This window comes from Sycon ciliatum, chromosome 8 (assembly GCF_964019385.1).
Source record: "Sycon ciliatum chromosome 8, ocSycCili1.1, whole genome shotgun sequence".
In the NCBI taxonomy this organism is placed as follows: domain Eukaryota; kingdom Metazoa; phylum Porifera; class Calcarea; order Leucosolenida; family Sycettidae; genus Sycon; species Sycon ciliatum.
Window position 1 is genome coordinate 29,013,135 of NC_088650.1, and position 13,392 is coordinate 29,026,526.

Consider the following 13,392-nt stretch of genomic DNA (forward strand, 5'->3'; position numbering starts at 1 on the left):
GGCCCTATGTTTCCTGGGGGTCCTTGCGGCCCTGTAGCACCTATGTGTCCTGATGGCCCTTGGGGTCCTTGCAGTCCTGTGTGGCCCCTTAAACCTTGCAATCCAGATTCCCCAGTCGGGCCAGGACTTCCTTTTGGTCCAGGAACCCCTGGTCTTCCTCGATGTCCTTTAAGTGATCCGAATGCAGTCCAACCCGCAATGAGTTTTTTATATACAACGAGGGTGGTAGCATCCAAATAGAAGTCACCCTGTCTGCCGATGGGTGGCGACGGAGGGTCTGCTCCGCTATACCAACCAAATCCTGGATCACCTTTAGGACCTTTCATTTTGCGGATTTGGGCTAATTCCTTCTTCACCCACCCAGCAGGTACAGCACAGGTGTCCGACACACCGTCGTAATCCAGCCAGCATAAACGTTTGCCATTCATGTGCAGATTTCCTCTCATCCTCACGCTGCCATCCGTTTTCAAATGGGTTTCGTCATCTATCACCGTTGACTCCGCGAATTCTTTGATTCGACCCTCCATGATCTCAGCATCTGTTTTATTCAACTTGCTGTTCTGTAGTGCCCCGACATTGTACATCAGGGTGTTTTTGGTGTTATCGTTACCCACCAGAGTTTTGAGTTGCGCAATATCATCCTTCAAGGTTCTTATTGTTCGGCTGGAGGTTTCCTCAGACGGGCTCTTGTGGAAATGCATGCTCCAAAACGCCATCCTTGTTATTATGGGGAAATATTTCCCCTGTACAGTAGGTATGGCGGTGGTACTGTCTGCAGTAAACAACGCTTCTGCCGTTATAGCCGGTGCGTTCACGCCTCATTTTACACTGCGTATCAGGTCTTTGAATACCATAGGGAAACACATCAGTTTGGACACTGCCCAGTTCGAACTTCATTCTGAAAACGTTGATACGGAGAGTAACAAATTGTACGTGGAGACGCAAGAAGGGGAAGTTCAACTCTCCATCCTAACAGGAACTCACACGGATATTGCAGATCTCATTACAGTCATTAACGAGGCACTGAAAAGTGCAAATCACCCAGATATTGTGTTTTCCTATTCCCGCTATACAAGCCGAGCGAGCATCAGCGTACCTGTCGGGAAAAAAATTATCCTGAAACCCGACTCCCCCAGTGTCGTTCTGGGCTTGGGATCGATTGCAGAATCCGTGACCATACAACCTGGTCTTTTCACATCACCGTATGCAGTTGATCTGACTAGAGGGAGAAGGTTTGTGTTGTTGTATACAGACCTGATCGCCCAGGCCGTGGAATATGAAGACAATCAGGACTCGAGGATTTTGAAGACGTTCCCCATTCAAACTCACAACGGTATCAACAATTACATATTTGGAGAGAGAGACAAACGCGCTCTACTTCCGCACTCAAGCGTTACGGAAATATCATTTTGGCTGAAGTACAACACTGGAGAGTTTATCACCACGGGGTACCCGGCGTTATTGGATCTGAGAATCGAGTAAATTTTTCCACGTACAAGTAAGAATGGCGCAGCACGTCGTGGCCACTCAGATCCCAGACCCCTTTAAGGGGCTGCTGTCGAAAACTAAAGTGGTGCAGAATAGCATCCTAGAGCGAACCGAAAAGAAGATATCACTCCTAGAGGGGAGAAACTTTGTAAGACTGTATTCTCGAAATGGTTCACCACCCTCTCTGAACAGCGAATTGGATATATCATCACCAAATTTCATTGCCTTGAGTGAAAGTTACTTTATCGTCAAACTCCGGTATGAAGTTAGTGATAGTCGGGCTAATGGAGCCAGATCATATCCACACTGGGTGTGTACCACCTCCCCTGCATTTTCATGGTTCAAGAATATCCGCGTGGAACTAAATGGCACGGAGGTGACGCAATCTAGCAAGGTGCAAGATATGCAGAGTGTGCAACACATTCTTAGCCTTATGGAGAGTGACGTGGCTAAACTCCAATATTCCGATTCTGATCTGTACGGACTTCAGAAACTCGACCCCCAGAAGTGTGTTAAAGATATACCTCTAGGGAATTATCGGTATGGTGTAAAACGCTCGCACGCCTATGCGTTTGCAACAAACACAGATGGCGAAGATGATTTCGATGGTACGACACTGAAAAGACGGCCCACTGTCCACCTGTCGAATGAGGAGAACTTCAGTAATACTGTTCTGGAAAACGTTGCCCGTGTGACATCAGGGCATTTCCAGTTCAAAATGAGACCATTCCTTCCCTTCTTCAATGTGGATGATGCGTGGTTGCCTCCAGGAACACAAATCAAAATACGGTTTGATTTACCGCAAACCCAGCTCTCTAGATATATGATTGTCTCGGATAGAGGCGGAGGAGGAAACAGTCTAACAGGTGTTGGGCCTGTCAACATTGATCTGCTGCAGCTGGACTTTGTTTACCCTACCTATAGAATGGATAAGGCATACGTAGATCAAGTGCGTCTGCCTAAAGAACTATATTTCCATACCTGGTGCCCTCGGCTTGTACAGAAGAGTTTGACAGACGATGCAGGTACTCTGGAGCTACTCCACAATTCAGATATTCCTAGGAGGATGATCCTGTTCTTTTCTGATCTGAAACTCGGAGAAGATGCTGTCTTGGGTGGCGGCGCTGCCAGTAATTTCAGCAATCGCCTGGCCATGGTACATGCGAATCTTTCCCAACTCAGAGTAACCATTAACGATGAATCTGTGTTCGACAGTCCGCTGAAGTTCAGATGGGAGTGTTCCGAAAACAGTGATGCCAAGCACTATTATGACTATAACAAGTCGAGCTATTTACGTGGATACAACTTGGTTCAAGAGTTCTTTGGAAAGACCTATGGGGCTGAAATACCTATCACAGCCTCGGATTACTGTAACCATTACTTTATGATACCAATCAACCTCAATCTAGACAGGATGCTGGACAATGAAAAGGTCAGGGGTAACATGTCACTCGATTATCAATTCGCCAATGTGGCCAACGCCCCGATCAATGTACCCAGTCACGCAAGCACATCGATCAAGGTCAATTTATTATGTCTCGACCAGTATATGTATACCATGAGCAAGGAAGAAGGCATCAAGTGGGAGACTGTGTAAATATTTCCACGTTATAGTAACAATGCAGGGAGGAGATTTGGAAACCACACCCCGAGCGTGGGGAGGTGATCTACAGACTTTGGAAAGACAGTACGGGTCTGGTATCTGGGGCTTCATCAAAAACATCTTTGGAGGTGCACAGGCTGAGGAGCTTCGAAAAAGAATGCAAGACCCCGAACAAGGCCAAAAGCTCACCCAGAGGGGTGGGCTTGGGATGGGGGCGATGTTAGGCATGTCGCTTCTTCCCATGCTCTTGGGTCGAGGTCAAGACGGTGAGTCCATCAGACGTCAGATGGTAGCTGGCCGTGAACCCATGATGCAGCGAGGCGGACTGAGCATTCCACCGGGACTCGTGGCTAAAGCCCTACCCATATTGAAAACCGTTGGTGCACCCTTAGCTATGGGGGCGCTAGCGTCCGTCGGTGACAATCTGGTGGACAAGGTATTTGGCCGGGGTCGAAAGGGAAATAGTAGAAAAAGCAGTACTCGAGCAAGCAAGAGACGATCTCAGAAAAGACGATCGAAGCTACCACCCACTAACAAATTCTCCAGGGGGCAACGTGCAAGGAAGCGCAAAGGAGACGGTTTGAAGAGGGAGGTTGAAGGTCTGGGAAGGCAGCTGTTTGAACATGCAAAGTCGAGAGTACAGTCCGGCATCAAGTCAGGAGCTAAGAAGAGAGGTAGAAGACGACGATCCTCAAACCCTCCAGAAACCATTACTGACCGTATCCGAACTCGCATAGAAAATACCCATAACCCTTCGTTTATACCTCAGAGCTTTAACATTTAATTTTTTCTCGTTATAGTAAGTATGGACTTTTCATCACTGCTGTCTCTGAAAGGAGGGTCTGCCTCTTTACTCCGCGTAGCAGGTCTGTCTCTACGATCTCAACCCAAGTACTCTGAGATTCTCCCCTCCCTCCAAACATGGGGACAAAATGTGCTATTTCTGGGTCAGAGCAGCATGGGGAAATCCCATTACCTCAAGGAAATACTTCGAGAGGTAAAGCCGGAACGACTTTACGTCATCTCCAATACTTCACCGGAGCAATACAGGCAGGAAGGCACGGAGTTGAAACATTACAGTGCAATGCCTGAGTGTATCGAAGAGACGGACATTCAGCCCAAGTCCTTTGTCATTATAGATGATATACGTGTCATGGGACTGAAGCATGGCAGTCAGAGGGAATGTCTTTACAAGTTTTTCACCATGTATAGCCATCATTATGAACTTAATGTGTTCTTTCTCTCTCAAAGCTTTGATAACATCAAAGATATGAAGATAAATACCAACTTCCTCTATCTTTTTCGCTTTACAGATAAATCCAACATCAAACGCTATCTTCATACTTTATTTGGCGGATCCTGTTTGAAAGCTAATCTTGTCTATAAACTCTATGAAAAACTATTAGAAGCTTGTTGGAGACCCTTTCTAGCGGTCGATGCATCACGCAATGAGTTTTATACTCACTGTGATTCTATAACATCGAAGGTTGTGTTTGAATAAAATATTTTCTGCCTATAGTAAGTATGGATGGTGTCAGTGTTCGCATTATACCCACCCACAGTGAGTGGGATGCGGTTACCGTCACTAAGATTGGAGACACCTGGGAGGTCACATTCCCTAGAGTAAAACTAATTGTCCAAATCGAATCCGAAGTTGATAGTTTTGAGTGGATTGCTGGCTGTGAAGCACGGGGGGTAGGAGTGGATGAGATTGATTAAGCCCGTTGTACAGAAATGGAGCGAATACGGGTGCACTTCCAACCTATCTGCATCGAGTGCAACGGCCGTACTCACCCAATACCACCAGAGAAGAGAGACGAGACCATGAAGATGATATTACAAAACCCCCAGGATATCCTGAGTAAAGGTGACACCGTGTGGGAGGTTCAAGGTACTCCTCCAGTACGAGGTGGAGATTATAAGAAATTTTCCGGGCAAGTGAGAGAAGCACTGGCCTATATCCCCGAAGAAGATCGCCCATTTCCTATCTCCCAAGTGAAATCAAACCCTCGAGTAAAGGCTATGTATGATAGAACATTTAAGAACAATCCGGATCTGATAAACCCATCCTCGGTTACTAATGCTGTTGCATCGAATCTCCTCGATTATGATCAGAGTTCTGGAATGGCAAGAGGGTCCATAGCAGAGGCTAGAATGAGGCGAAACATCTCTGCCGCTAGTATCCCACTGCAAACCGCCATGGAGCCAAAGTTTGATAGAATAGTGATAAATACATTTGGTAAACTCCTAGTAGACCATAAGATACCGGAAGCCTTTCTGCAAAGCAGCCACTTCAGTGCAAGGCCGCAACTACACCAAGTCTATCAGGAGGATGAGCAGGGGCTCAGAGGTAGAATGGAAAACACTAGAGATACCCTCGAATTTCAAATCCTCAAAGACTATGCTACTCTGGTCAACCAAATCAATCAGTTTCACCTGTCGCGTTATCCATTCCAGCAGATTGCAGCAGCAGCCAACCTTAATGCGCTTCCAAACCACTCGAGGAGTAATGTGAAATTGGCTGCAATAAGAACTCAGCTTCTAGCCATACCAGGATCCGCAGACAAATATTCCGGTATAGGAGATATGATCAACGCCTACACTCGAACCAAAGAAGCAAAACTTATCAACGCAGAACAATTTATGTTAGGTCTCAAAGAGTACATGGCTGATGATGCCACCTTTATCAAAAGTGTCTTCAAGAATCGGCAAGTGGCTAGCAATACAAGGAGTCCCTATTACCGAACACTTGCTATTCTGAAAGGAAAATCCCTGGTATACTAGGTATGGATGTGGAGCTGAGCAACGTGGACATCGAGTCTGCGCTGAAACACATTCGCGGGTTCCGAGGTGTGACTAGCTATGATCTCCTGCCTGCCTTAAACCATGGCGAGTTTTGTGTGTGTAACACGGACAACATACTCCCGATATTGGACAAACCCGAAGGGGGACACCATTGGCTGACGGTGTGTAGGGAAGGCGATAATGTTCTGATATTTGACAGCTTCGGGCGTGCATTGATGCAGATGGCCGAAGACTATAAAGAACCGGAACTAAAACAATGTTTTCTTAATGTTTATTCCGGCTGCAACCTGTACACCAATACGCAAGTCATTCAAGATAGAAGCACAGCGGTCTGCGGACGTTATGCCATCCTGGTAGCGAAAGTCTTCTCAAAGACTGGTATAGACGGAGTATTGGAATTCCTCTCCTGTACGTTCTCTCACGATACCCTTCACAACGATCAAGTCATGGTTGGTGGGGATTGGCAAGATGATCTTGCCGATGAGCTACATAAACCTAAGCGAGTACATTTCCCACGCAGAAAAGTGGACGTTTACGGCAAGGACGATGTATGGAGTGCTGATCTCGTAGAAATGCAGCCCTTTAGCGAATATAACGAAGGAATTAGATATATTCTCAATGTTATAGACATATACACGAAGTATGCTTGGAGTGTGCCACTTAAGAGCAAAACCGGGGATAGTGTTGTCTCAGCCTTTAAAACCGTCACAACCAATCGGAAACCTAAGCTACTATGGGTGGACCATGGCTCGGAATTTTATAACAAAACGTTCAAGGAGTGGTTGAAGAAAAACGACATTCACATGTACAGTACAGAGAATGAAGGAAAAGCCGTCGTCGTTGAACGTTTCAACAGAACGCTAAAATCTCGTATGTGGAAGCACTTCACCGCTCGCTCGACCAACGTCTACATCGATGTGCTGCAAAAACTTGTCGACAACTACAACAATAGTAAACACCGTACAATTGGGATGACCCCCATGGAAGCCTCCCTAGGGAAACCGATTGAGCAACTGTATGAGCCCATTGTGGATGAGCCTGTCTTTCAAGTCGGAGATAAAGTTCGCATTACAGTGGAAAAAAGAATGTTTGCGAAGGGATACACACCCAACTGGACCGAAGAGGTATTTGTGATTCGTAAGGTTCTCCCCACTTATCCGGTCACCTACAAAGTGAAAGACCTTGCCGATGAACCCATCACAGGAAGCTTCTACAAACAGCAGCTCATGAAGACTGCGCAAGCTACATTTCGAATCGATAAGGTGTTGAAAAGACGTAAGGGTAGTTTGCTGGTCAAGTGGAAGGGATACCCCGAAAAGTTCAACCAATGGGTATCGCAGAAAGAAATGAGGTATATTTCCAAGGATAGTAGTAGAGGGAAACGATGATGCAGTGCACAATGCAGACTACTGCAAGAAATCTGCTTTCTGCTGTTATTGCTGATCGACTGGCAGAACAAGGTCATGTAGACCTACCACAATGTGTATCGTCGCCGGAGTCGAAACCATCTCGGCTTTCTAGAGTTTTGGTACGAGTGTGTCGCTTAGTCAGGCGCAGTGGATCGAGATTTCAGGTGCTGATGCAGCAACTGTGTTTCAACTCCAGAACGGGTCGTACGCAATTTCTTACATTTGCAAAAGAACTATTTAAAAACGGTATCAGCCATGTTAAAATTGTGGCCCTGTACTTATTCAGCAGCGAGTTAGCGAACATCTGTATGGAGAATTCAACGGAACTGGGATTGCACTATGTACATCATGTCATGACCTGGCACTTAGATTACATGACCACCAATGTTTCGCCCTGGTTGGCGGAAAAAGGAGGTTGGCAAAGTTTTGAAAACACCCTTACACACGACTTCAACTGGTCAAATCGCTCAGTATGGACTCATCCCCGTTCAGCCTTTTTGGCCATAATTTTTCTCATACTAATGGTTGAATGGATGTGAGAAAAAATTCCCGGTACAGTAAGATCAAGATGGACTCCTCAAGCAATGCCACCCCATCAGCCGAGCCATCAACTGCGAGCAACAGCGAAGCCTATGAGAAAGTGAAGGGGCGTTTGAATAAAGTTAAACTTACTCAACAACTACTCCTGCTTGCACCAGTGCTGTTCGGAGCCAGCAATGTGGTGGCAGAGAAATCCACTCAAACCTCACCAGCCGAAAGAACAAGCATCATAACTACATTCATACTGGCCATCATATGGACTTTAATCTCATTTTTATGTCATCATTGTGAGCATAAATTTACGCAAGTATATAAGCATTTTCTCAAGCTGGGGAAATATATGCCCGCAGATACTGAACTTGATCAATTTGATGATATATGGACTATGCTGCGCACACACTGCAAACCAAAGTATGTAGGGTAATATTTTATGATGCGATGAAGATTATTATACCGCACAATGCACTATATCCTGCAATATAATTGAGGCACAAGCCTGAAATATTTAACAAAAATGTAGAGTGTTGGAGCCAGCTCCACACGTCAAGAAAGGAGGAATATTAGACAGAAGAATGGCGGGGAGTTTTGCATGAAAATGATGAAACATGTTCAATGTGGGGTCCTGCCCATTAAATGTCCTTGTGACCATATGCAAGTGTGGCCATGCCATCATCCAGTATATACCGCTTGCAGTCGAATGGAGACAATGCCACCTTGGTGGTTACCTCCTCATACACTGTGTGGCAATGTGATCGGAGACCCGTCATAGGCCTGGCAGACACACGATGACTGAGCAGTGCATCTACATAGTCCTTGTGGGTGATGGTATTTGCCAGGACTGCCTTTCGCACACCCTTGGCTCGTTTGGCCGATTCCTGCCCGATGTAGGAGTACATCTTCGATCTTAGACCTACAAACTCCACCATGGATTTCCCACCAAGCTCATCTTTGAATTTGCCAACCACTTTCTTATTGGCAGAAGTGTACTGAGGATGGTCAGTGGGAAAGTTGCTGGTGTCATACAGAGACAGATCCATCTCTGCATAAACATCACCGGTGGTTATGTGCACAATAACAGAGTCGGTGTCGGTGTACAACAGCCGGATTCTGCTACCGTACTGCTCCTTCAGCACATCGTAGTAGAAGGAGTACATGTGTACCTTTGACAGGTCTAGTATCGACATACCCACATAGACCGGCTTGTTGAGCTTGATCTCAGTGTGCTGCTTTTCTATTCCGACAAGCCCGTTCGGGAAAATGTCGTGCCGCACATATGTAGGCTTGCTCACTGCCCTCAGTACCTGCTCCTCACTTTCTTCTCGCAAGAGATCGATGCGTATTCGATTACGAACGTTCTCCATCGTCTTGCCAAAGACTGAGTTGTTCATCAGCTGCAGCACACAAACAGGCAAACATGACACATGAGAATCATATCATGCCATTCCTTCACATCAGCATATTTTTCAATTAGCATACTCAACGTCACACTTGCACCATACATGCAACAACAAAAAACAACAACAACAACATACGAGACTGCACACAACGGTTGCATTTACCTTGTAAAAGCTCTTCTCAAAGTCGGTTGTAGCCCTCGTGCGAAGTGCAGTGTTCAGATTGATGTAGGGAGCCATCCAGGCACTCTGCTGAAATCCCAACACCTTGTGAACAGCGGTCACCACCATGCCCAGACGCGAATACAGCTGCAGTGTACGGTAGTGTAACACATACTTGGACTTGGGTAGGAGACTGGGTGTCAACTTGACTCCATCTACGGCTGACACTTTGAGCTCCTCCACAAGTGCTTGTTGGTATGGTGATAGCTTATCTGAGAATGTTCTCATCACTTCCGGTGCGAGTGGATAATCATTGAAGTAGTGGTGCAGCGAAGAAGGTACCTCAAGATCACACTCCACAATGAACCCAGTGCTCGAATCTACAGGGTGTGCCAGTATCTCGGACAGGTTCTTGTCACACCAGGCAAACTCAGACGTCGGCATACTCTGGCACATAGCCCAGCCATACAGGTTGTTGGCATCAAGGTATAGCAGGTATGATGTGGGCTCGGCAGGATTGTACTGATCCATCGTTGGGTTGTTGGCCTTGCCGTACCGCTGCGACGCCATTGAGATGCCCCCACGTAGACCGGCTTCGACAAACAGATGCATGTCTACATCCGTGAGCAGCTGCAGTTCAATCTGGGTGAACCGTAGTAGAGCATCCCATGCATATCCTACATAACACCATACAACACACCAGAACACAAACACGAAAGTCAATACACCATGCAAAAAGTATAAAAATACACCGACAAGAAAGCACAAGAATACTAACAGAGAACACCATCTAAAGGAGAGAATGCATTGGACAACAACAAAGACTGATGAACATACCTAGGAGAGTAAGGTAATGGGCTTGATCCAACCCATACGTCTTGTATGCCGTCTTGCGGAAATGCTCAAAGACATCTGCTAGAAGATAGACATCTGTTTGCAAATAGAGGTCATGATATGCCTCCATTGTACTGCACTCAAATGTCTGCAAAAAAAATACAAAAAAAAAACACATCAACGCACACACACAAACGCACACATCCATACACACAAGCATCCACACATCCACAGATGGAGAGCAATGAGTACAAAAAAAAATGAGTAGAGCACATCACAACAGCATTCAAAAGTCATAAGTAGAGCACAATAATGCAAAAAGCATGGCATCAGGGAAATTCCGAGGGTCAATACAGAAGGCACAAGCTGCTTACCTGCCATACGTTCTGAGCATGGGCATAGTCGGCATCACTGATACCTTCTCCAGTCAAACTAGACTCAAATGCTGATTTAGGTGGCAGCTGTGTCTCATCAAACCGAGCAAAGGAGTCCATGTACTCGTAGGGGTAGACACCCTTACGCAGGAGAAGGTCATGATGGGCCAATGTACGAGTAAGCTTGAAGGCATCTTCCGGAGTGTTGCTCACCAACGAGTCCAGAGAGGAGTTCAAGAAGGCCATGGAGTCGATGAAGCGGTACTGACGCCACTTGAATGAAATATATTTCTCCATGTTGTTGGCGATGACACTGATCTCACCAACCTTCTTAATCCGCTTACGCTGGTTAGAGTCCTCGTACTCCACCTCTTCAACCTCGGTCATACCAATGTGGGCGATGAGGTGGTGAGCATCGTACCCTTTCAGGTTGTGAAACACAACCGGAATGATCTGGCGATCTGGGTAGATACTCAGCTGAATATTACACTGGTAGTGTGCAGCACCACGGTAGTTGCCTGTGCAGATATTCAGAAAGAGGGGAATACACAAACATAGTAAACATCTACAGTGAAGGTGATACCACAGACAATACAATTCAATACACCACGATAAAACACAGATGCAAACAGCTACAAAGACATGAAAATGCACTATACACATACGCATATCTACACACAACTGCAAAACAACAAAAATAAACAAAAAATTATAATACTTACCAGTGAGATGATCATGATCACGAACACGATCTTCTCCAAGTACTTCATCACATATCCAGCAGTTGACTGCGTTCTGAAACTCAAGCTCCAGTTCTGCCGTCATCTGAATTGGCTTGATATCCGCCAAATCCTCCTGGATACTGCCTTCCAACTCTTTGAGACTGTCGAAAAAGTTGTGAATGGCATTCTCACTGCAGTCGTCAAACTCGCCACGGACTTCACCGTTGGATCGGATGGCAGCATATCTACAAGAGCATAAAAGAAGAAGGAAAGTAAGAATAAGTGATTTTGAAAAAATGGAATCACACAAAATGCACATACTACAACACGAACACAATTAGGGGAGAACAAGACAAGAAGGAATAACAGCAAGCACTGTGCAGGTATGAGTACAGCAAACATTAGTCAAAAACAACACCAACAACAAAACATACCTGATGCTGCATGGTACATGACGTGCTGTGCGTACAGTGCTGCTGCCATGCTGTTCCTCCATCGGCTCAATGATGGCCTCCGTATCAGCGTAAATGATATATGGAGCCACCATCCTGTGCTTCAAATTTGTATATTTGAGGATGCTGTCCTTTGCTGTGGGCATGACTACTGGCACAGGCTTCATCACCTGACATCTCTCGCTGTGATGCTGCAGGGAGTCTGCTGTTTTGTGTGCGGAGAGGCATCGCAAGCAGTAGTGTGTTGCGTGTCTGTTCTTATTCTCGCATGCACGACTGAAGTTTTTTATCCATGTGAAGTGGTTCTCATGAAGAAGCAGGTTGATGGGAGTCTCCTGTCGCTCGCTGAGATAGAGTGGGTACAGATTCCCCTCGTAGCCAAACACATTGATTGCAAGACCATTCTGTAACTCCACTTTGGGTACATCACTGAGAGTTGCAGGGAACATCACACCGTCGAACCGCAGCTCCTCCACATACTGGGTGTACTTGGATACACGCTGTGGGTTGTAGTCGACGGGGTGCAGCGCTGACAACAACGCCCACATCAAACATCTGTCATCGTTGTTCTTTACGTTAATGATGGCCTTCTTTTTTTCTAATTTGGGCGGGATATCAGCTGCACCACCTACAGAACACCACAAAAATACAACGAAGGCTTTGCTCAGAGTAACACCACATCACAACTACACCCTCTCGACAATCACGAAAAACTGTACATCTAGTACAAAACAATACATCTACAACTTTCCACAAGAAATTCGACAGGCTTCGAACAAACACTGCCGGATGAACAGAAACTCACCTCGAAGAGGAGTGTATTTTGCTGTGGACACATCCAGCTGTCTCACTCGAGAAACGGTCCAGTTGGATCCGTTCTGCACCCACTTATCAATAAGACCAGTGATCCTCGCCACCATCGTCTTGACTGCACTATCAATGTCCCCTTCGCTGAGGATCCGAGCCGGTCTACTTCTAAAAAACGGGACGGCAGACGTACTACCCGTGGCCGACTCTCGTGTCATCTCCACCCTCAAAACTAAAACCACCTTGAAAGGGTGAGACTGAAGCTCCTCGAGCAGAACCTGTCGGAGCTCGTCATGATGGCTGCTGAAAAAGACGAGAGGATCAGTGCCTGAACCTGGCAAAGAAAACTTTTTCAAAAAACCTCGCACGGCACTCGAGGTGGGCTGTCTGGGCTGCCTGGATCTTTTTGCACTTGGCTCCGCCATCGTCACGTAACCTCCAGCACTGCCTACAACATACTGAGGAAATAATCTCCCCGTAGATCTACAGCGTATATGAGGTCGGCTATCACCCTACAATGACACGTGTACTATAGAGGACTTTCCATTACATCACCTTTTTGGCGCCTTCCCGGTGTCCACCCAAAGATCACCCATAAGACAAGTCCGTGTCCTACGGTAAAATGTGCTTGGGTGGCAAAAAGAGAATCAAATGTGTTGTTCGGGTGTACGGTTGGAAATGATGTTGCAGGCCGTCGCAGTGGTGAAGCACTTTTGCTTTTCTTTGATGTGGTGAATAGTTTCGGTAAGTCGCGAGGATTACTAGCCGTAGTTACTCTACTGTTTATTCCAGCCTTGAAGAG

At 46.2% G+C, this 13,392-nt stretch overlaps 2 protein-coding genes across 2 annotated transcripts; both read right to left on the reverse strand.

Annotated features, from left to right (window-relative positions):
* Positions 1-8,079: 8,079 nt before the first annotated feature.
* On the reverse strand, positions 8,080-10,156 carry LOC135822614 (uncharacterized). Its single transcript, XM_065335428.1, has 2 exons — positions 9,405-10,156; positions 8,080-9,236 (listed from the first exon to the last, which is right to left on the reverse strand). Exons 1-2 carry the CDS (start codon positions 10,011-10,013, stop codon positions 8,475-8,477), a joined length of 1,371 nt encoding a protein of 456 aa, XP_065191500.1. The 5' UTR covers positions 10,014-10,156; the 3' UTR covers positions 8,080-8,474.
* An 18-nt stretch (positions 10,157-10,174) lies between these two features.
* LOC135823685 (uncharacterized) lies at positions 10,175-12,585 on the reverse strand. The gene is made up of 5 exons (XM_065336532.1): positions 11,766-12,585; positions 11,332-11,576; positions 10,610-11,127; positions 10,239-10,383; positions 10,175-10,191 (listed from the first exon to the last, which is right to left on the reverse strand). Exons 1-5 carry the CDS (start codon positions 12,329-12,331, stop codon positions 10,175-10,177), a joined length of 1,491 nt encoding a protein of 496 aa, XP_065192604.1. The 5' UTR covers positions 12,332-12,585.
* Between the last annotated feature and the right edge of the window lie 807 nt (positions 12,586-13,392).

Excerpts from the sequence above, each read along its gene's own strand:
- LOC135822614 (XM_065335428.1), bottom strand. The coding sequence starts at position 10,013 with ATGCATCTGTTTGTCGAAGCCGGTCTACGTGGGGGCATCTCAATGGCG. Across the intron at positions 9,237-9,404 it reads TTGAGAAGAGCTTTTACAAG|CTGATGAACAACTCAGTCTT; the intron begins GTAAATGCAACC and ends TGTGTGCTGCAG.
- LOC135823685 (XM_065336532.1), bottom strand. The coding sequence starts at position 12,331 with ATGTGGGCGTTGTTGTCAGCGCTGCACCCCGTCGACTACAACCCACAG. Across the intron at positions 11,128-11,331 it reads TGATCATGATCATCTCACTG|GCAACTACCGTGGTGCTGCA; the intron begins GTAAGTATTATA and ends ATATCTGCACAG. Across the intron at positions 10,384-10,609 it reads ATGCTCAGAACGTATGGCAG|ACATTTGAGTGCAGTACAAT; the intron begins GTAAGCAGCTTG and ends TTTTTTTTGCAG.